At 43.1% G+C, this 24,849-nt stretch overlaps 1 protein-coding gene across 1 annotated transcript in view; it reads left to right on the forward strand.

Annotated features, from left to right (window-relative positions):
* The window catches only part of LOC103188162 (phospholipid-transporting ATPase ABCA1), a 248,220-nt gene that overhangs the window by 205,198 nt on the left and 18,173 nt on the right, over positions 1-24,849 (forward strand). Inside the window, exons 38-43 of the mRNA XM_007908032.2 lie at positions 2,882-3,011; positions 5,975-6,095; positions 13,099-13,161; positions 14,620-14,726; positions 16,463-16,604; positions 19,735-19,869. Of these exons, the coding sequence (XP_007906223.1) occupies positions 2,882-3,011; positions 5,975-6,095; positions 13,099-13,161; positions 14,620-14,726; positions 16,463-16,604; positions 19,735-19,869 (698 nt within the window). The remainder of the gene's footprint in view (positions 1-2,881; positions 3,012-5,974; positions 6,096-13,098; positions 13,162-14,619; positions 14,727-16,462; positions 16,605-19,734; positions 19,870-24,849) is intronic.

Consider the following 24,849-nt stretch of genomic DNA (forward strand, 5'->3'; position numbering starts at 1 on the left):
AAAGCTGCCTCAGCACAGAATTACAGTGGAAACTCACTTTCTATAGTCAGTACTTATGAGGAGACATCAGTATTTAGTTTAAGATTTTTGTTGCCATTATTTCAAATGGGGAACAACTGGAGCCTGAATAATAATAATCCTTGCAAAAGATATAGCGTCTTATCACGTCTTTGAGTTGCCTTCATTTACTGAGGTAAATACCCCACATATCACAGACATCGTCAACCTGTCCCTCTCCTCTGGCTCCATTCCCATTCCCTTAAAAACTGCCACCATCACTCCCACCTTGAAAAAGCCCTCCCTTGATGCGTCGCAGCTATCAAGCTACCGGCCCATCTCCAACCTCCCCTTCCTGTTCAAGGTCCTGGAACGAGTTGTCGCCTCCCAGCTGCGCTCTTTCCTCTCCACCCATTCACTATTCGAACCCCTTCAGTCGGGTTTCCGTGCTGCCCATAACACAGAAACTGCCCTGGTCAAGGTCACCAATGACATCCTGACCATCTGTGACCAGGGCTCCCTCTGCCTCCAAGTCCTCCTCGACCTATCGGCAGCATTCGATACGGTCGACCATGCTATCCTCCTCCACAGCTTGTCCTCCCACCTAAACCTTCAAGGCCCTGTCCTTGAGTGGTTTAGGTCGTACCTCTCCCACCGTCTTCACTATGTTTCCACGAATGGCTTTTCCTCCACCCCCCGCACTGTCTCGTGCGGTGTCACTCAGGGCTCTGTCCTCGGTCCCCTCCTCTTCACCCTCTACATGCTCCCCCTTGGTGATATCATCTGCAGACATGGGGTTAACTTCCACATGTATGCGGATGACACCCAACTCTACCTTTCCTCCTCTACCCTCAACTCCACGACCACCGATGTCCTGACAGCTGCCTGTCCGACATCGAGTCCTGGACGAGAGACAACTTTCTTCAGCTCAACGTGCGCAAAACTGAGGCCCTCCTGATTGGCTCACGTCAGCGCCTCCGCACCTCAGGCGCTGACACCATCAGCATCCAAGGCTGCACTCTCCACCTCTCAAAGCCAGTCAGGAACCTTAGTGTTTTGTTCGATCCTGAGCTATCCTTTCTCCCTCATATCCGCACCACAAGTGGCACTGCCTTCCATCACCTCCGGAATATCGCCAGACTATGGCATTACCTCACCCCTCACGCTGCTGAAACCCTGGTCCACGCCTTTATCACCTCAAGGCTGGACTATGGGAACTCTCTCCTCGCCGGCCTTCCCGGCACCTCCCTCCATAAGCTGCAGGTCATTCAGAACTCTGCAGCTCGTGTACTGTCCCGCACCAGGCTTCAGGACCACATCACTCCCACCCTCGCTCGCCTCCACTGGCTCCCCATCCCCCAGAGGATCGATTTCAAGATCCTCACCTACAAGGCCATTCACGGCCTTGCTCCCTCCTACCTCTCTGACTTACTATCCCCCTACCTACCTGCCCGTACCCTCCGTTCCTCTGGCTCCGGTCTGCTCCACATCCCCCGCCCCAACCGCCCTACCATTGGTGGCCGGGCCTTCAGCCTCTCAGCCCCTAGGCTTTGGAACTCTATCCCCCAGTTCCTTCTCCGCCTCCTCCCTTTCCTCCTTCAAGGCCGGTCTCAAGACCTTTCTCTTTGACTGAGCCTTCGGCTCCCCTCTCGACTCTCTACCCCCTCCTCGCTCCCTCCCTTCCCTTCAGCTCACCCTGACTATTTCCCCCCTGCTCGGGTCCTGACCCAACTGTACAGCGCCTTGGGATGTCCTCACAACATGAAAGGCGCTCTATAAATGGAATCTTGTTGTTGTTGTTGTTGTTGAGGTGTCCACAAGGTGAGACTCTACTGTATGAGTGTCAGTCTGGCTAGTTGGCAGCACTCTCACCTCAGAGTCAGAAGGTTGTGGGTTTAAGCCCCAAGTCAGGACTTGAAACTCATATAGTTTAAGATGACACTCCAGTGCAGTGCTGGTGGTGTACTTCAATCTCAGAGGTGCCTTCCTTCAGATGAGACATTAAAACTGAGGTCCCAGCTACTACATGTCGCTCACAAAACATGTAGTCACTTTACAGTATATGCTGTGAAGCACTTTGAAATATCTTGACGATGTGATAAGGCAACACATCAAATGCAAGGATTATTATTTTTATCATTATTATTATTTACTCATTGTTTACATGGTAGATTATTAGCTGCCATGTTTATTTACATAACATTCTGGATCATGGACAATTATTCATTATTTATTTTCAGATCACTATTCTTGTTCTTCAAATGTGGTCATTAATTTTGGGTGCCTTCTGCCTTGTGATGCATAATGACAAATGATTAAAATCTGATGAGTGGTCTGTCATCAGCAGTGTCTTGGAGTCCCGTGGAACTCAGGAACTGGTTGACTGAGACTTTCACAGAGAGTTGACTCGATGCTGGCTTTTTGATTCTGCGCTTTCATCGAGTACGCCCAAAACTCTGGAACACTCTTCCTCTATCCCTCTGCCTTGCCCCTTCCTTCCCCATCTTCAGGTCACGCCTGAAGAATTTCTTGTTTGACCGTACCTACGGTCATCTCCCCTTCCCCACGGCTCAGCGTCGTGCTGCGCTGCGCCACTGTCAAGCTCTCTGGAACGCTACCCTGCGTGAGGGCCGCAGTATAAGAGCAAATTGTTGTTGTTGACAGTGCAAGGATTATTATTATTAAAGTGCCATTTTTGTGAATTTATGCAAATATCAAAAGTTGCATTAACTCTGACCCTATTTTGAGACCAGACTTGTCTATATTTGTTCGTCAGGACACACTAGACAACTATACCGTAAGTAATAGGTGCACAGTAGATTATTCTGTTCATATCACATGGTTTGGCTGCAACTGGTAATCTGCTCATTCTTCTGCTTTACAGGTGAGGACCGGTTTCAAAGCCCATTTGAATGGAATCTCGTGGGCAAGAATCTTTTTGCAATGTTTGTTCAGGGCATGGTGTTATTCATGTTCACCATACTTTTGGAGTACACGTTTTTCATCAGATCAAGGTCAGCAAATATTTCTACTTCAACTATTTCTGTTTGCCTTGTAGACAAATGCTACACCGTCAGCACATTTCAAATATCTATATTCATATCTGGCTAAGACGTCTTTCTAAGGACAGATATCAAAGTTACTCTGCAATCTAAGGCTGGCTTATCAGTCTCCCATAAATGATATAAATATAGGATTAAGTGACTCATAAAACCCTTTGAACAGAAATGGCTGCTTGAGCAGGTCACGTCTGATCTACACTGCAGCAAAAAAAGTGTTGAGAATGTTGGCAAAAGAATGGAAACTCTCAAAAAGGTTTAGCCCTAACTCACACAGTTGTCAGCATTAGTTGTATGTATAATAATAATAATCCTTGCATTTGATATAGCGCCTTATTACATCTTCGCGACATCTCAAAGTGTTTCACAGATCAAGGTCAGCAAATGTAAAGTGAATTGACTTTATATTTTGTGGGCAAAATGCAGCAGCCAATTGCACACAGCAGTGTCCTACAAAGAGTTGTGGATTGAGAGACCAATTTATTGTTTTTTTGAAGGAATTATTACCCACGGAAAAGCGATCCACCAATCGACTAACAACCGGGTTCCTACCTACTGCTAGATAAACGAGGAGTGTGGAGTGGAAACTTGCCCAACATTTTGCCCTGCCAAGAATTGAACCCAGGTCTCTCGCTTACGAGGCGAGTCCTCTAACCACTGAGCTACAGAACTCCATTATAAGGTTCAAAACTGCCTTGTGATGGCTAATTGTAGCTCTGTTTGGTAGGAGGCAGAGTCTACCCATCACTTGCTCTTGGGCTCAGTGTAGTGAATCATAGTGAATGAGGATGGCATGCCTTTTTCTCAAGAGTCCTCCTTGATAATATCGGAAAGATGTGATTTACTATCAATCATCTGCAACATCATGACTGAAATAACAACCCCATAGAACCATGTGATATAGTAGGAGACAGGTTGACCCATTATTTCATGTTGGTGTTAGTTCTAGCAAAAAGTAACCATCCTATTCCCAATTCCTTGTTCTTTCCCCATACCCTCTGTATATGCTTCTCTAATTATTTTAAATGGCCCCAATTCACTCTGCTTTACCAATGACCAATGTTATTTTGGGGGATTTTTGGCCAGGACATAAGGAGAAAGGGACCTCGTTTTTAACCTCTCATCTGAAAGATACCACTTCTGACAATGTAGTGCTAAGTGTTAGTATAGACTATATGGGTTCCAAGTCCAAATTTGAATTAACCCAAATTGTCATCCCTTGTTACAAACACCTCAAAAAGAAATGTAATCTCTGAAATAAATCAATGTTTATGGATAAAGTAAGAATTTAAAATTTATCCATTTGGATTTTATATTCTAAATAAACAGAAGATGGAGATATTCGGCAATGAGTGATGGGTTGTGATTTAATGGGGGGAGGAGTAGGGGTCTATTATTTGAAAGCTGGTAATGGCAATTAAACCTGGGATGAAAATGAATAAGTACAGTGAGAAGTTGATCTGACGGCTTCACTGCCCTATCAAAACTGTATTTGAAATAGAAGTAAACATGAATGCAGTTTGATGCAGGATTCTGAAAATTTCATAACTCGCCAGAAGTAGCGATTTTGAGTTTCAGAGGGCACTTTCAACGAGAATAAATGTGCCTGGAACATATGATCATGTTACCATGGAGCCTCTCATTAACTTTTCTGATAGATTTGTACAAATGTTGCAAATTTTGGGGGACGTGTTTACCTCAGAGTTCATTTGCTCTTTTTCCTCCCATGAACCTAAACTGCATGGGTAACATCTGACAGGAGTGAGATTTCTCAAAGGCATTTTCAACAAAGGTGTAAGTACTTCAGAAAGCCTTTATTTAATTAGAAAATCAAGGCTGGAGAGTGAAATCTTCCACAGTTCTGTTGCAGGATTATAAGGGAATTACAGGTCATTCTCCCACTTACCAGTAGATCATTAAACGTGACAAGAAGCACATGTTATTTTTGCCGGTTAGTAAATTTACCGGCCTTGATGGTGGAATTTTATGGTGATATTTTCTCCTTCTGTCAAGGTCACTAAATTTACCAACAATCGACAAAACAACACCTAAGAGCTAAGGAAAAACACCACCTCAGTGACTTGGGACGTCCTCCCGACGTGAAAGGCGCTATACAAATGTCTTTTTTTCTTCTTGTTTGCAGGCGCATTCCATTCTCAATTACTGCAGGTTTTTCAGAGGGTAATTTGTAAAGCATTACTAGGAATGTTCTGTACACCATGGTTGTTTTCCAGCATAATAAACAGTAGAGCAGATGTAGAGTGAGTTTTCCCGCTTCCAGCTCTCTTTTTAAAGCAACATGTTTAAGAAACATTGGGTATGACATAATATCTTCTTGAGTAGCTCAGTGAATCCCCAGGTGTGAGAAGGTTAAAGCAGCTTTTGATAGCAGCCCCCGTAGAACTGAATAACTATTCAATGAACCAACAAGAATCATGTCTCCAGAGAGCACTCTGTACACAGAGGTCCCTCCCTCTCATGTTCTACAACATAACGCGAGCGCCATCTGTAACAAATAATAATAATAATCCTTGCATTTGATATAGCACCTTATCATGTCTTTGAGACATCTCAAAGCGCTTCACGGAATATACCAAAAAGTACATTGACTGAACATTTTGTGAGGGCAGCACAGAAGCCAAATGTGCACAGCAGAGTCCCACAAACAGTCATTGATTGAGTGACAAAATTATTTTTAATTTAATAAAAGCTAATATCCGATGAACAACTTTGCAGAACAATGTCTTCCTCTACAGCCACCAGACAGAGAACCCCAAATGAGTAGGTTCTCACCATTTACCTACAGCTTTACATCATTCACTTACAATCCTTGTGCTTTTCACACAGTATACGGTACTGCTCCGTATATGGTACTCATCATGTGTTAGTTTCTGTAACCTGTATCTTCTCTCCACTAGACGTGACAAAGTGGTTCCTCAGTCTGCCGTTGAGGAGGATGAAGATGTATCTCGTGAACGGATGAGAATTCTGAGTGGCGAGGCACAAAGTGACCTGTTAACAATATGTGAACTAACCAAGGTATATCTAAAGTCTATATTGCGTGATGGCTATTTAGTCTTATATTAATAATAATCATAATAATAATGCTTGCATTTGGTACAGTGCCTTTCATGTCAGGAGGATATCCCAAAGTGCATCACAAGATATCTTGTAAAGAGTGCTACCAAGCTGACACAATTAACAGACGATATCTTCCAGTTACCTTGATTCCAGTTTCCTGAAACTCGATGTCACAGGCTAAGCGCTTTCAGTGTGAAATGAACTTTGTGAAATGTGAACAGGATAAAATTTTCATCCACAAGATACAACCGCCATGTCGCTTTATAGTAAATTTCTGTGAAGCACTTTGAGACATCTCGGTGACAGATGCATGTATTATTATTATCATAAATAAGTTACAAAATAATAATAATAATCCTTGCATTTGATAATGTTGAAATGTCTGAAAGCACATCAAAAGGTTTTGTGTACCATGTAAAGACTGCATATTTAATTCATACCAGGTATTATCATTTTTGCTTAAGCAACAATGGGAGCAGTTCTTTGAACACAGAGTATTCCCTAGAGAATTTTCCATTTCTCGACTCCTCTATATTCAGGATCACTGCTCAATCAGTGTTCAGTCTTTTTTGTTTGCAAGAAGCATCAGCTGTTTTTTTTTAACACAAGCAAAACATCAAACCTCTGGTCTGCGAAATTATTAATCAGGTTTATCACGGTCTCCATAATGGAAGTCGTAAAAAATGTCAATAAAGCAGCATCTGAAAAAAAATCATAAATGAATGTGTACCATTTAATTTTCATTGCTATTAAGCAAACATGTTCATTCTGAATGGTTAATCAGATATTCACAAAGAGTTCATGTCTTTATGAACATCTGATTATGAATATCCCGCATGAAATCAACCACTTGCTCCCTCAACTCCATCCCTACCCTTCTCCTTACCTCCCAGGTCCATCTCCTACTGACAGACATCATAAATCTCTCCCTGTCCACTGGTACCGTTCCCACCCCATTAAAAACTGCCGTCATCACTCCTATCCTTAAAAAAACCCTCCCTGGACCCATCCTCTACTCTCAAACCACTGCCCCATCACCAATCTCCCTTTCCTCTCCAATGTCCTGGAACGAATTGTTGCTTCCCAGCTTCGCTTCTTCCTCTCCCGCCACTCCTTTCTCGAACCCCTCCAATAGGCTTTCTATGCCACCCACAGCACAGAAACAATCTGGTCAAAGTGACAAATGATATTCTGTCCATCTGGGACCACGGCTCCCTCTGCCTCCTCGTCCTCCTTGACCTCTCTGCTACCTTCGACACCATCGACCACTCTATCCTCCTCTCACCTCAACTTTCACAGCTCTGTCCTTGACTGGTTCAGATTGTACCTCTCACGCTGCTTCCACTTCATCTTCACAAACGGCTTCCCCTATAGCCCCTGCACCGTCTCGTGCAGTGTTCCTCAGGGCTCTATCCTTGGTCCCCTTCTTTCAGTATCTATGTGGTCCCTCTTGGTGACATCATCCGCAGACAACTTCCACATGTATGTGGATGTACCTCTCTACCTCCCCACTTGACTCCAGGACCACTGCTATTCTTTCAGAATGTCTGTCAGACATCAAGTCCTGGATGAGAGCTAACTTTCTTCAGTTGAATATCAACAAGACCGAGGCTCTCCTGATTGGCTCCCGTCAGCGCCTCCTCACCTCAGGCGCTGACAGCATCACCATCAACAACAACAACAACAAGATTCCATTTATAAAGCGCCTTTCACGTCAGGAGGACGTCCCAAGGCGCTGCACAGTTGGGTCAGGACCCGAGCAGGGGGTGAAATGGTCAGGGTGAGGGGAGGGAAGGGAAGGGAGGGAGCGAGGAAGGGGGAAATGGTCAGGGTGACGGAGGGAAGGGAGGGAGCGAGGAGGGGGAAGAGAGTCGAGAGGGGAGCTGAAGGCTCGGTCAAAGAGAAAGGTTTTGAGACCGGCCTTGAAGGAGGAGAGGGAGGAGGCAAGGCGAAGGCACTGGGGGATGGAGTTCCAGAGCCTAGGGGCTGAGAGGCTGAAGGCCCGACCACCGATGGTAGGGCGATTGGGGCGGGGGATGTGGAGCAGACCGGAGCCGGAGGAACGGAGGGTACGGGCAGGTAGGTAGGGGGATAGTAGGTTGGAGAGGTAGGAGGGAGCAAGGCCGTGGATGGCCTTATAGATGAGGATGAGGATCTTGAAATCAATCCTCTGGGGGATGGGGAGCCAGTGGAGGCGAGCAAGGGTGGGTGTGATGTGGTCCCGAAGCCTGGTGCGGGACAGTACACGAGCTGCAGAGTTGTGAATGACCTCCATCCATGGTTGCACATTCCAAACTACTAAGCCAGTCCGGAACCTTGGGGTCTTGTTAGACCCTCAACTATACTTTCTACCCACATCTGCGTCATGACCCACTCAGCCTTCCCCCATCACCGCAACATCGTCCAGCTCTGCCACTGACTCACACCTCAGGCCGCCGAAACCCTCATACATGCATTTATTACATCAAGGCTTGACTTTGCACGCAGAGGATACAGTTCAAGGTGGTGGTCCTCAACTTCACAGCCCTACCTCTGCGACCTTCTAACTCCCTACCATTCTGCTCGCTCCCTCCACTCAGCAGGCTCCGGCCTGCTTCACATCCTCCACCTCGCTCGCCCCACTATTGGCGGGAGGGCCTTCTGCCACTTTGCCCACACCCTCTGGAACTCCATCCCGCAGTCCTTCCACCTCACCCCCTCCCTTTCCTCCTTCAAGACCCATCTTAAGACCCTCCTTTTCAACTGTACTTTCGATCACCCTGCTTCCCCCCCCCCACTGCCCTCCACCCTCCCCGATCCACCCCCAGCTCGGGTCCGAAACTATGTCTGTCCAGCGCTTTGGGACATCTTCCCGACGTGAAAGACGCTATACAAATGGAATTTTGTTGTTCTTGTTGTCTTTCTGTATCGGACCTCCACATATTAATACTATCTTTGCCATTATCCAGCACTAGACTAATACAGTATTCAGATCATTTGTTTAATGACTAAACCAACTCAAAAACGTATTTATAATAAATGGTAAGGTGATTATTTAACATCTTTTCTTTTTTCACAATTTGCTCTGATGCTTTTCTCTAACTTTTCTTTTGAATTTATTTTAATCCCCAGCCTTCTGAGATGCTAACTAACCCTTTGGAGATGCTAACCCAAAGTTTCTTAAAAAAAACACTAAATTTTCATCAAAAATAAATATGAAATACTGCATTTGCCCTGCAGTCCCTTAAAAAACCCAGGGGGGTTTTCTGCTGTTTGCAGTACTGCAATTCTAATACTGGCTTGTTCCTCATTTTGATTTTTTACTTTTTGAACAATACTGAACAGTAAACACAACACACTTTACAAACTGAGCCCTCGATTGTTATCAGCAATATTGTTGAATGACATTCAAATGATTGCCCATAGAGAGTTCTAGCCACAGATCTCTCAAGCCTGAAGTCTGGTTACCTCCCCATTGATTCTATTCCAGTCCCCTGCCAACGACGATGATGGGTTGGTTTTATAAAAAAGAGGTTGAGTGAAGAGAAAACAGTTGTCAACTCAACACCAGTGGGATTTCACTATCAACCCAGATTAGCAAAATAACCCACTCACTGCATGCATGAATGCCATTCAGATCTGCCCCCCAGTGGGATCTGGACAGATCTCAAGCTGTGGGAAGAGATGAACAAAATAATATTGTCGAGCAAGTACTTTTAATTTTTCCTGCTAATTAGTTTAGTCGTATGAGCCAAAACGTTATGGTTTTGATTGATTTAGAAGGCGACCAAAGCCAAGATAAACCGGATATCACGGATCAAAAAAAAAAGTTTACCTGTCGATGTTCTACCATCCTACTGGGGGAAAAAAAAATTCTAGGTCAAGTAGATTAAAGAGGACGACAGCTATTTATTAAATGTACCTTATTCAAATATAACTTCTATCTGCATCTAGAATTCTGATGACCTGAACAGTTTTCGAGTAATTTTATGCTACCATCAAATTTTTGGTCTAGATATCACGCAATTCTTCAATTGTGGAGTCCTGTAGCTCAGTGGTTAGAGCACTCGCTTCGCAAGCAAGAGTCCTGGGTTCGATTCCTGGCAGGACAAAATCTTGAGCAAGTTTCTTACTCCACATGCCTGATAATAATCCCTCAAGAAAAAAAACAATAATAAAAAAATTTGGTCACTTCAATCCATGACTGTTTGTGGGACACTGTTGGTGTTGAAACAATTGTTGACACAATTGGTTGCTGCATTTCGCCCACAAATATACAGTCAATTCACTTTACACTATATTCTGCGAAGTGCTTTGAGATGTCTAGAAAACGTTAAAAGTGCTATCTCAAATGCAAGGATTATTATTATCCCATTATAATCCATGATACATTAGGAATGCACAGCCGAACACCAAAATCTATCTGCACACAGCAGGCCATTTTAGAAATCTGATCAATCATTTTGAGAAAAATATTTATGCTCCATCGTAACTATTTTTTATTTAATAATGGTTCAGATTAGATTGCTAAAACCATTGAGAAATTAAAAGGACTGCAGTTGAAAAAATCTATAGGTTTCACTGTAGTTCTTAGAAATTCTGACCCAAGCTTAAAAATACATTGCGAACCAATTCAGGATTCACTAGTAGTTCATTTACGCAGTAGGCTTTGAACTTGAGATTTATATTGTGTACCCCTACTCTACAACAACAACAAAATTATATTTAGGCGCTGGACAGTCAGAGTTTCGGACTCAAGCTGGGGGTCAGGATTGGGGAGGGTGCAGTGCAGGGGGGGAAAGCAGGTTGATCAAAAGCACGGTCAAAGAGGAGGGTCTTGAAATGGGTCTTGAAGGAGGCAAGGATCTTGAACTGTATCCTCTGTGTGATATGAAGCCAGTGGAGTCAGGCGAGGATGGGGATGGGGACGGAGCCTGGTGCGGGAGGGGACACGACCTGCAGAGTTCTGGATGATCTGCAGGCCAGGGAGGGAGGAGTTGGGGAGGCTGACAAGCAGGAGTTTGCATAGTCAAGCCTTGATGTAATAAATGCATGTATGAGGGTTTCAGCGACCTCCGGTGTGAGACAGTGTCGGAGCTGGACGATGTAGCAGAGGTGGGGGAAAGGCAGAGCAGGTCATGGCATGGATGCATGTTAGAAAGGATAGTTGAGGGTCAAACAAGACTCCAAGGTTCCGGACTGGCTCAGTGAGGTGGAGTTTGCAACCATGGATGGTGATGCTGTCAGCGCCTGAGGTGAGGAGGCACTGACGGGAGCCAATCAGGAGAGCCTCGGTCTTGTTGACGTTCAACTGAAGAAAGTTAGCTCTCATCCAGGACTTGATGTCTGACAGACATTCTGTCAGCACAGCAGTGGTCCTGGAGGCAGAGAGGTACAGTTGGGTGTTATCCGCATAACTGTGGAAGTTGATGTCACCAAGAGGGAGCATACAGATATAGATATTGAAGAGGAGGGGACCAAGGACAGAGCCCTGAGGAAGACCCCACAATACCGGGGGCGAGAGGAGAAACCATTTGTGGAGGTGGAGTGCAGGTGGTGTGAGAGGTACGACCTGAACCAGTCAAGGACAGAGCCGTGAAGGTTGAGGTGAGAGGAGAGGTGGTGGATGAGGATACAGTGGTCGACAGTGTCGAATGCAGCAGAGAGGTCAAGGAGTGCGAGGAGGCAGAGGGAGCCCTGGTTGCAGATGGACAGAATGTCATTTGTCACTTTGACCAGGGCTGTTTCTGAGCTGTGAGCGGCACAGAAACCAGATTAGAGGGGTTTGTGAAGGGAGTGGCGGGAGAGGAAGGAGCGAAGCTGGAAAGCAGCAACTTATTCCAGGACCTTGAAGAAGAAAGGGAGGTTGGAGATGGGGCAGTAGTTTGAGACAAATTATCATTATTCCATCCGTTATTCTCCATTTCCTAAAATATGTTTGTGATGTATTGCTCTTTGGTGTCTACCACACACATTTGAGGCATTTCAAAGATATGCAGGCTTGTCTAAAATGGATCTTTGCTTCATATTCACAATACAATGATGATTTCAGTTGTGTTAAGATGTGTACAGAGGAAATCACAGCTGTATACAATTGGGGCTATTGCTTTGATCTTGGGCTCTTCCTTTTTATGAGAAAAATCCTGAAAAAATCCAGCAAAAGCAAAATGAGCTCATTGGGATCATTTTTTATTCTTAGTGAATTTGGCAACTTAAATTTTCAGTCAAAATGTTCAGTAACAGATCAGAAGAAGGTGTATAATAATAATAATACTTGCATTTGATATAGCGTTTTATCATGTATTCGAGACGTCGCAAAGCGCTTCACAGAATATATTGTCAAATGGATTGATTATATATTTAGGCAGCAAAACATAAGAATTGCACGCAATAGTTTCCCACAAACAGTCATGAATTGAGTGACCAGATTATTATTATTTATTAAAAATTGTTTTAATTTTTTTTGAAGGGATTATTATCCTCCGAAAAGCGATCCACCAATCGACTGACAGCTGGGTTCTTACTTACTGCTAGGTAAACAGAAGCGTGTGGAGCAAGGAATACAATGGAGTAAAATGGTGCAATAGCATTAAAGGACAAATATAGAAAATGTATTTCAAATGATAACTTCAGTGCTCCGAGATACTATTCTGTGCGAAGGGCACTATATAAATATAAGGTGTTGTGCTGTTGTAATTAAGAAAAGAGGACTACTAACTAAAAATATCCATACTCCAAGGCTGAAGATTAAGTCAACCTGAAAACATATCTAAAATATGCTGTTTCTTCAAAAGTTTCAACATGACAAAGCTTTTCCTTTGTTATCTAGCTGGGGAAATGAACAGTTTTTAACAGTGTGAAATCTGTCTTTGTTTGGGGCAATTATACTGGCTTGTGCTTGATACCATTCTCTTACTCAGGTGTGTTGTGAGTATGATTAAAATTAGGCTATTATTTAGCCTTGTTTTAACTTTCATTTCAGTTTTACAGAAGGAAGAAAAAACCTGCAGTCAATAAAATCTGTCTGGGGATCCCCCCAGCTCAGGTAAGGTTGACCTAGAAACTCAACCAATATTGGGGTATATGTTTCATAATATTTAAATAACAACATTACTGTTCTTTTCTCACACCATTAAGAGACTGAAATGTCCAGTAGAAACTTATGAGAATTTAAGAACTTAATCCCTTAAGCAAGAAATGGCATGAATAATAATTAAAGCAGAGATTTCTCCATTTCAAAGGCTTATCTAAAATGGATTATTGCTTCATATTCACAATACAATGATGATTACAATTCTTATCCAACTGAGAGTATAATTTATTGAACAAGGAGACAAACTGTTTCCATTTAGGAATAACACTTTTTTTGTAATACTTTTAGACAAATTCTCAACTCTGTGATGGGACATTTTTATAAACTCTAAAAAATGTGTTAAATTAACAGAATTAAAATAAAGCAGGATAAAGGCATGAGTGGAAATTGGTCAAAAGTTTATCAACTTAAAAGTTTTTAAAAAAACCACTCAAAGAATAGTGAATAGTTGAACCAATAAACCAAGTGAGATAATGGAGTTAAAACTTCACTTAAAGAGTGGTGGTGAATGGTTACAGCAAAAGAAAGGAGGCAAAACATTGTACTTATTCAAAGTAAAATTAGTTAGCATGGTGGGCTACCTAGTGAACTAGACAGACGTTCTGGGATAAAAAATCCAGATTCACAACCAACATTATGTAATCATAGGTATTATGTATTATAGGTAATCATAGGTATTGAAACATATAAGATTCTTAAAGGGCTGATAAAGTTGACACTGAGGGTCTGTTTCCCCTGGTAGGAGAATCTATAGCGAGGGGTCACAGTCTTAAAATTAAGGGTCAGCCTTTTAGAACAGAGTTGAGGAAACATTTCTTCACTCGGAGGGTAGTGAATCTATGGAATTCACTACCCCAGAAGGCTGTAGATGCTCAGTCCTTGAACATCTTCAAGGCTGAGACTGATAAATTTTTTAAAAAACAGAGGGATTAGGGGATATGGGGATAGGGCAGGTAATTAGAGTTAGGTCTGAAGATCAGCCATGATCTTATCGAATGGCGGGGCAGGCTCAAGGGGCCGAATGGCCTACTTCTGCTCCTAATTCTTATGTTCTTATGTTCTTATTATCTTAACTACTACAAATAGTTCAAGCAGGCCAGAAATTAACAATCTGAACATGAACCTTTTTAGATGCTAAACATTGATCTCTTCATTGAGCTAGAAAGCAATTTGTCCTAGAAAGAAACTTGCTGTGGTATAACTGTGGGCCGTTGAAGGGAATGGAAAATGGACGAAACAACGGTCATCATTTTGTAGAACTTCAGGGTTTCTCTCAAACTGTCCAGCAGGATTTGACCAAACCCCAACCTAGATATTAGATATAAGAAAATTATTATCTATAATATGTTAGCATTTAATTGTGCTGCTTGCCTATGGAATGACTTATTAAGGTGACATTTTCATTGACAGTGCTTTGGCCTTCTGGGAATAAACGGTGCGGGCAAAACAACGACCTTCAAGATGCTGACTGGAGACATTTCTGTAACCAGCGGAGATGCCTTCCTAAATGGATATAGGTAAGTGAGAACAACAGACACAAAGATGGAGACATATGGAGTCCTGTAGCTCAGTGGTTAGAGCACTCGCCTCACAAGCGAGAATCCTGAGTTCGATTCCTGGCAGAGCAAAATGTTGGGCAAGTTTCCTTACTCCACACGTCTCTGTTTACCTATCATTAAGTAGAAACCTGGTTGTTAGTCAATTTGCGGATCACTTTTCCAGAGGTAATAATTCCTTCAAAAAGATAATTATAATAATTTGGTCACTCAATCCACGATTGTTTGTGGGCACTGCTGTGCACAATTGGCTGCCACATTTTGCCCACAAAATATACAGTCAATTCACTTTACAGTATATTCTGTGAAGAGCTTTGAAGCGTCTTGAAGATGCTATATCAAATTATTATGTTTCAGCACCTTGCATAGAGAAAAGTTTTTTGTAAAAATTCTATTGTCGCCAAGCACATCCTTCTCACTTGTGCTGCCATTTCAAACCTTGAGCGCTTATATATTCTGATATTTAAGAAATGCTCATTGTTCACATTTCTGTGTGTTATTAACCTCTATAACATACAGTCATGTAAGAAATCAAAGGAATTTGAATTTTCATACTAGATACATGTATCCGTCCCTTCTTTCAGTAGTTAGTTCTACATAATTTAAGTGACCCTGTAACATATGTTGTGTCCCAAGACACTTGGATTCCATTCTTTGCTAACACTGGTGTATAATTAGCTCAAGGATCCAAGAATATACTCTGGTGACTTTCATAGTGTCTTCCTCTCCCTCTGTCTTGCTCGCTCTCCCTATCTCTGTCTCTGTCCTTCTCTCATTCTCTTTGTCCCTCTCTGTTTCTTTCTGTTCCCCCTCTCTTTTTCTCTCTTTCCCTGTCCTTTTCCTCTCTTACTCTCTCTGTTATCTCTCTCTCTATCCCCCTCTACCACACTTTCTCTCTCCCCTTGTCTCCCATTCTCTCCTCCCCTTGATCTCACTCTGTTTTTCTCACACACTCTGGCCATTCATAGAATCATAGAATATTACAGCCCAGAAGACCATTCGGTCTCTTGTGCCTGTGTCGGCTCTTTGGAAAAGCTACCTAATCAGTCCTGCTCCCCCACTCTATCTCCATACCCCTGCAAATTTTCCTTTTTAAGTCCATTTGTTTTCACTCTGTCCAATGTCTATACTTCACTCGTCACTCTGGTGACATCTATTGGTGTGGAACTGAGGTAACTATCAAAATATATACTTTTAATAATGGACTTTTGAATTAACTCTTTGGATTTTCAAAAAAAACAAAGGCTCAAATATTGTTTACAACATATCCCTACACTATTATAACGAAGGTAACAAACCCAATCCTACCTCCGTGACCTCCCATGACATTACTGCCCCACTCAGCAAACAGGAGTCTGCTTTATGCGCTTCACCCTTCCTTTGTTTTATGGAACTCCATCCTGGAGTCCCTCTCACCCTATCCTTCCTCACCATTAACGCCCTCCTTAAGTCCTATCTTTCAACCGTGCTTTCAATCGCCTTCCCTGCCACCCGTGCCCCTATCCCCCCCACCCACTCATCTCAGGCCCTGTAAGCTGTATGAAGCATCTTGAGACATCCTTTCAATGTGGGAGGATAATAATAATAATAATAATAATAATATACAAATAGATAATGTTGTTTCAACCAAAAACTGCAGGATTTCAGATCTTTCATCTGCCTATAATCATAATTGTTGCTGATTCTTTTCCAAACAGTATTTTGACTCAAATAGGAGAGGTACACCAAAATATGGGCTATTGTCCTCAGTTTGATGCTATCAATGACCTTTTGAATGGACGAGAGCACCTGGAATTGTATGCCCGTCTGCGAGGTATCCCAGAGGAGGAAGTTCAAAAGGTATGAAGCACCTCTGACTGAGGATCAATGAGGGTGCCGCTCCTGTTATTCTCTGGTCAAACTGCTTTTCAGTATATTGTATTGATGCCAAAACCATGTGCATCCTGTCTTCTCTGTCAGAATTCAGCGCTGTGAAGCACTTTGAGACATCTCAAAGACATGATAAGGCGCTATATCAAATGCAAGGATTATTATTATTAAAGAATATCAATTACCATTCACGTACAAAATACACAGTCTCTATATTTTACAGCGGATCCTGTGAAGCATCTTAACACTTCCTCCCAAAGCCAAAGGCATTATATCAAATTATGTTATTTATTATTTTATTATATTTTACCTCAGTTATTTACCCTCATGTATTAATGGACTCCAAAAATCAAAAGCAGACTAAGAGTTCAGATGATTCACTGTGGGTTTATATTCTCTTACTCCTGTTTGCTGAAACCAGAGGCAGCTTGATCTCTAAATATGTGTAAAGGTGCCACTGTGTTAGTTGCTACTGGACTCACAGTGAATCATAGAATAGATTCTGTTCAACGTTATGCATAGGGCAATTAGCAATGCACAACTATAATGCGTTAATGGGAAAGTCCATTAGTGGCTGACATCGCCTTTGACAATATGCTGAAAAGAATACTTACCCCATAGAACAGTACAACACAGAGACAGGACATTTGGCCCATCACACCTGTGGTGGTGGGTTTTTTTTCAATTTAAACCAATTTAATCAGACTCTCCATGTTGTTCCATTACTATTCTTACTCGTCAATCATCCATCCCATTCCCTTTTAATAGAATTCATGGATGCTTCAAGGACAGAGAATTTCATCATTCACTGCCTGTGAAAGGACTTTGTTAATTCCTTTCATAATATATACATTTATGTTGCCTCTTTATTAACTTGCTGACGACTAGAAGTAATCCATTGCTATTTACCATATTATACCACCACATTCCTTCATAATCCTGACAATTTCTGTATCAGGTTACCAATTAACCAGCTCACATCTAATGAAAAGCCCCATATTTTCAAGTCATCTGCATAACTGAAACTCCTCATTCCTGGTGAAAGTTCATTGAACGCTAAAACTCTTGTTCATGCCTTCATCACCTCCAGGCTTGACTATACAAACTCGCTGCTTGTCAGCCTTCCCAACTCCTCCCTCCACAGGCTGCAGATAATCCAGAACTCTGCAACCACACCAAACTCTCCCACACCAAACTCCGTGACCCCATCCTCCCCATTCTCGCCTAACTCCATTGGCTCTCTATCCTTCAGAGGATCCAGTTCAAGATCCTGGTCCTCACCTACAAAGCCCTCCATGGCCTCGCCCCACCCTACCTCTGTAATCTCCTAACCCCCTACCAACCGGCCCGCTCCCCCCGCTCAGCCGACTCCAGCCTGCTCCACATCCTCCAACCCACCCGCCCCACCATTGGCGGGAGAGCCTTCAGCCACTCTGCCCCCAACCTCTGGAATTCCATCCCCCAATCACTCCGCCTCCCTCCTTTGCCTCCTTCTAGTCCCGCCTCAAAACCCTCCTCTTCAACCATGTCACCCCCTTTCCCCTCCCTTCCCTTCTCCTCCCCTGACCCCAGCTCGAGTCTGAAATGCTGATACTGTCCAGCACCTTGGGACATCCTCCCGACATGAAAGGCGCTATACAAATGTAATCTTGTTGTTGTTGTTGTTGTACCATTTCTATTGTTCTATTGTTTCTATTGAAAGGTGTATATCCTTTCTGTCATGAGGTACCCAAAACTGTACACTATATTCTGGACAAGTTCAACATTTGCTTTTGTATTCTGTGCCTCTAGAGACCATACCAATATCTAGATTGAGAGCTATTTATGGCCTCATCTACCTGTGATGACCTGTGCATCTGCACACCAAGATCCTTATGTACCTCCCACTCTATTTAAAATCTTGTCTTCAGCATTGCATCAACTGCTTTCAAATTCAAGGAACTAGCATGTCCCCAGAATTCATTGTGTAGCAATCTCATTCTGTGAATCCATGCAACTGGTCAAATCTGACAGCACATCATTAAGGAAATATAATTGATAATACACTGGAGACAAGGATAACAGTAATGGTAGGGCAACATGTTGGGCAAATTTCCTTACTCCCTCCCCACCCCCCCCACCCCCCCACACACATGCCTTTGTTTATTTAACAGGAAGTAGGAACCCGCTTGTTAGTCGATTGCAGGTTGGCTTTCCGGGGGGTAATAACCCCTTCAAAAAATATATATAATAATAATTGGGTCACTCAATCCATGACTTTTTGTGGGACACTGCTGTGTGCAATGAGCTGTTGCGTTTCTCCCACAAAACACACAACAACTACATTTTATAGTATATCACGTGAAGCACTTTGAGATATCTCAACGATGCTCGAATTATTATTATTATTATTATTTTAATACAATACAACTTCTTCAGCCACTCATTGTTCCATCAAATACACTGTGTATTTTCAGGGTATGGCCACGCACTGTGTGATGGAGGTGGTACATGGTGCTTCTAAGGGTGTGGCAAGCTTTCTAAGGCTGACTTCACAACTATGTGGCGAAGGACCGTACATATTTAATAAATTGCCCACATGACTGATCAGTTTGACCCATTTCTTTTGCACTGTCGGAACCTTGGATAATAGATGGCCATCTATACAATAATCAGTTACTTTTTAAAACCTACAGGAATTGTAGGAGTCCTGTAGCTCAGTGGTTAGAGCACCCACCTCGCAAGTAAGAGACCTGGGTTCAATTCCCAATGGGGAAAAATGTTGAGCCTGTTTCCTTACTCCACACGCCTCTGTTTACCTAGCAGTAAGTAGGAGCCCGGTTTTTAGTCAACTGGTGGATCACTTTTCCGGGGGTAATAATTACTTCAAAAAAATAATAAATTGGTTACTCAATCCACGACTGTTTGTGGGACACTGCTGTGTGCAATTGGTTTCTGCGTTTTGCCCACAAAATGTACAGTCAATTCACTTTACAGTATATTCTGTGAAGCGTTTTGAGATGTCTCGAAAAAGTGATAAGGTGCTATATCAATTGCAAGGATTATTCTTACTATTCATGTAAATATGGTCTAAGTTTACTCTGCTTTTTATTTTGTCCAGGTAGCCGAATGGGGAATCCAGAAGTTGGGTCTGATTAAATACTCTAGTAGGTCAGCTGGAACCTACAGCGGAGGCAATAAGCGCAAATTATCAACAGCAATAGCTCTTATTGGATGTCCTCCAGTTGTCTTTCTGGTATGATTTATAACCACTTTTCATTCTGTTTCACTTTGTCTCACTCCAAACATTGTTTTGAGGGGCTACACTACATAGAATCGTACAGCACAAAAAGAGGCCATTCGGCCCATCGAGTCTGTGCCGACTCTTTGAAAAGAGAAATGTAATGTCAGTCCCACTCCCCAGCCCTTTCCCCATAACCCTGCAAACCCGTCCTCCTCAAATACCCGTCCACCGCGTTTTTAAAAGTAGTTATCGAATCGGCCTCAACCACCCTTTCAGGAAATGCGTTCCAGATTCAAACAACTCGCTGCGTGAAAACATTTCTTCTCACCTCCCCTCTGCTTCTTTTAGAGACTATTTTGAATATGTGACCTCGAGTCACCGACACAACCACCAGTGGAAACAGTTTTTCCCTTTCTAACCTATCAAATCCCCTCATGATTTTGAAAACCTCTATTAGGTCTCCTCAAAATCTTCTCTGCTCCAATGAGAATAATCCTCGCCTCTCAAGCCTTTCCTCATAATCAAGGTCGCTCATTCCTGGTACCATCCTCGTAAATCTCTTCTGCACCCTTTCCAATGCCTTAACATCCTTCCTATAGTGTGGTGCCCAGAACTGGGCGCAATATTCTAACTGAGGCCTAACCAGTGTTTTATATAAGTTAATCATAACCTCCTGACTCTTGTACTCTATGCCCCTATTTATAAAGCCTAGTATTCCATATGCCCTTTTTGTAGCTTTATCTACGTGAAGTCCTGTAGCTCAGTTGTGGAGTCCTGTAGCTCAGTGGTTAGAGCACTCGCTTTGCAAGTGAGAGACCTGAGTTCAATTCCAGGCAGAGCGAAAACTTGGGCAAGTTTCCTTACTCCACACAGAGCCTAATAATAATCCCTCCAAAAAAACAAACAAAAAAAAAATCAGTCATTTTCAATCCACGACTGTTTGTGGGACATTGCTGTGTGCAATTGGCTGCCGTGTTCGCCCACAAATATACAGTCAATTCACTTTACAGTGTGTTCTGTGAAGCACTTTGGGATGTCCTCCCGACCTGAAAAGCGCTATATCAAATGCAAGGATTATTATTATTATTATTACCTGTCCTGCCACCTTCAAGGATTCATTTACCTGCACCCCCAGGTCTCTCTTTCCTTCACCCCCCTTAAGATTGTATTACCAGCCTATATTGCCCTCATTCTTTCTACCAAAATGCATTACCTCACATTGCTCCACATTGAAACTCATCTGCCATGTGTCTGCCCATTTTACCATTCTGTCTATATCTTCCTGCAGTTGGCTACTATCCTTCTCACTGTTTACTATCCGACCTAACTTTGTGTCGTCCACAAACTTGGAAATGGTACTTGCTATACCCAAGTCCAGATCATTTATGTATATTAAGAAGAGCAGTGTTCCTAATACCGATCCCTGGGGGACGCCACTGTACACTTCCCTCTGGTCAGAAAAGCAGCCGTTCACCACAACTCTCTGCTTTCTGTCTCCCAGCCAGTCTGGATCCATGCTGCCACTGTCCATTTTATACCATAGGTTTCTACCTTTCTTACAAGTCTTTCATGTGGCACTTTGTCAAATGCCTTTTGAAAGTCCATATAAACTACATCAACTGCACTACCTTTATCCACCCTCTCCGTTACCTCATCTAAAAATTCTATTAGATTTGTTAGACAAGATCTGCCTTTAACAAATCCATGTTGGCTGTCCCTAATTAACCCATATTCTTCTAAGTGAAGATTTATTCTGTCCCGTATTATAGTCTCCAGGAGTTTCCCCACTGCTGATGTTAGGCTGACTGGCCTGTGGTTCCCAGGTTTGTCCTTCTGTCCCTTTTTGTATAGGGGAGTCACATTGGACACTCTCCAGTCCTCTGGCACCACCCCTGTGTCCAACAAAGATTGAAAAATTGTAGCCAAAGCCTCCACTATTTGCACCCGTGCCTCCCATAGTAACCTTGGTTGCATCCCGTCCGGACCGGGCGACTTATCTACCTTCAGCCTGTCCTATCCATTTCCTCTGCTCTCTCTTCCAATACTGCGGCATTTGGTGTTTCCACTTCTTTTGTGAAGACAGATGCAAAGTACTCATTCAGTACATCAGCCGTGCCCTCTGCCTCCACAATACGATTTCCGCCTTGGTCCTTAATTGGCCCCACCCTACCTTTGACTACCTTTGGCTATAACCGTATCCTTGATTAACATTGCCACACCCCCTCCTTTTTTTCCTTCCCTATCCCTCCTGAATACATTATAGCCAGGAATATTCAGCTCCCATTCCTGTCCTTGTTTGAGCCAAGTCTCTGTTACTGCTACTACATCGTATCCCCCTATGACCACTTGAGCCTGCAGCTCACCAATCTTGTTTGCTAAACTCCGTGCTTTTAGGCACATGCACTCCAAGACCGACTTGACCTGTTCTGCACTTCCCCTCTGTTTTATTTCTCCATTTTCTAGCTCTTCGTTTTTTGCATTGCCTTCCCCCCTCAAAACTAGTTTAAACCCTCCCCAACAGCATTAGTTAGCCTGTCTGCAAACACATTTGCCCAGCCCAGTTTAGGTGTAACCCATCCATATGGTACAGGTCCCACCTGCCCCAGAACCGGTCCCAATGATCCAGAAACCTGAAGCCCTCTTTTCTGAACCATTGCTCCAGCCCAGCATTTATATGTTTGATCCTGCCATTATGGTACTTATTTTCCCGAGGCACAGGGAGTAATCCAGAGATCACCACCTTGGATGGTCTATTCTTTAGTTTGTTCCCCAGCTTTTGATATTCACTCTGTAGCGTCTCAGCCCTTTTTTTTACCAATATCATGGATCCCAACCTGGACCACCAATTCTGGATGTTCTCCTTTCCCCCTGAAGAATTTTATCCACCCATTCCGCGATGTCTGAGACTGTTGCACCAGGGGGGGCAGCATACCATCCTTGACTCCCATCTTCTGTTGCAGAAATGTCTGTCTCTACCTCTTACTGTTGTATCCCCTATAACAACAGCATTGCTCCTGTTACCTATGTCCCCCTGTTCAACAAATCGTTTTTTACTGTCCTCCCTGGAGATATCAACACTCTCAATGTTCAGTACAGAGCACTGGTTTGAGAGTGCTACACTATTGCGGGCATTCTGCCCAGCCCGTCCCCTCTTCCTAGCATGCAGGACAGTCACCCAGTCATTTTCTGTCTGAACCCTCGGTGTGTGGTGTGGGGTGGCCACCTCCTGAGGTGTCTGGTCCATCAAATACTCACATCTGCTGTACAAGTTTGAAGCCCATTGCTCCATCATCCCTCTCACAGAGGTCCCTTTATCTGCAGAACTGATAAAACTATCCTGTCCCTGAGCATTAACCGGAAGCAAGCATCTCCGAAGCCTCAGGGGAGTGATGGTTTCCTCCAACATTCTGTCCAGGAACCTCTCATTGTCCCTGATGGAGCGCAGTGTCTGCACCTCGGCTTCCAGCTCAGCTACTCTCAGCTGGAGCTTCCTGAGTTGCAGACACTTGCTGCAGATGAAGTCGCCCGGACTCAGGGCCCTCCATTAACTCCCACATGTCACAGTCCTCGCATTTCACTTGCCACATCATAGGCTCACACGGTGTTTTCAATATATATATTTTTTATTTTTTGTTTTTTTGTTTTAATTTGCCGTCAGTGTTGTAGTTTCTGAGTTTGTCAATGTTTGTCGCTGGTTCTGCTGTTGAAAAATGACGTCACACCAACGTCACTTTTTCTTTTTTCATCGCTCCGACAGTAGCTTTACCTCAGCCACTCCTTTTATGCTGATCGCTAGGCCCAGGCTCCACCTCCGCTCTGACCTGATTGCTCGCCCCGAATAGATGCTGATTTTAGTAAATATAATATTTCCAGATGGTTGACTCTGGGATACTATGCTGCATGAGGGGCACTATGTAAATGCAAGTTGTTGTTGTTGTTGATGATAATTTTCCTCCTTTGAAAATGACAATGCTCCCAACGGATGAACAACACGTAACCAAAAGAAGCTTGATGCTCCATTTGTTTCTGTTACTTAGGTAATTCTGAGCACCAGTTTTAATTCTTAACCAAATTTAGATCTACCTGTGATCAACTAAATATATTCAATTTTAAACATTTCCAGTTCGGGGGAAGAGAAATTCCACCAAGGTTTAGATTTAGACTTGGTTCTTAGCATGGTGTACGAATGTGTATGCAAATTTTGGACAATTCTTAAATTCAGTCATAATCACATACATAGAATTACATAGAATACACAGCACAGAAACAGGTCATTTGGCCCAACTGGTCTATGCCGGCATATATGCTCCACCTGAGCCTCCTCCTGCTCTTCCTCAACTAAGCCTTTAAGCATAACCTTTCTTTTCTTTTCATTCCTTTCTCCCTCATGTACTTATCTAGCTTAATTTTGAAGTTAGTATCTATTGGTCCTTTGAAAACTTCAAAATGCAGATTGGATCTTATTTCTAAAATCCTAAGAAACAAATTTAAATTTAGGCCCAGATAGATTTGGGATTAATGTTCCATTTTCTCTTTTTAAAAAAAACCAAGGTCTTCAGCCTTTCTGCCCCCACCCTATTGGAAATTCATCCCAGAGTCCCTCCACCTTGCCCCCTCCTTTGCCTCCTTCAAGGCCCATCTCAAGACCGTCCTCTTCGACCGTGCTTTCCTTCACTGTCCTACCCTATCTTCTCCACACTCCGCCCCTACTGATCCCAACCACCAGCTCAGGTATGCATCCTTGACAGTGCCTTGGGATGTCCTCCTGACGTGAAAGACGCTGTACAAATGTAATTTGTTGTTATAAGAAGTCTAACATTTTCTCCTGTAGTCAGAAGCTTGTGATTCAAGCTTACAATGGGTCTTGAAATTATAGTCTAGGATTAAAGACTCAAAATAACAATGGGAAAATTCCTAAATTGACAGAGGTTATACCAAGGTCTCCTCTATCTGTTCTTCAGTTGGATGTTAAGATGCCTTGAAACAATTTGA

The sequence above is a fragment of the Callorhinchus milii genome, unplaced genomic scaffold (genome assembly GCF_018977255.1).
Source record: "Callorhinchus milii isolate IMCB2004 unplaced genomic scaffold, IMCB_Cmil_1.0 Scaffold1, whole genome shotgun sequence".
NCBI lineage: Eukaryota > Metazoa > Chordata > Chondrichthyes > Chimaeriformes > Callorhinchidae > Callorhinchus > Callorhinchus milii.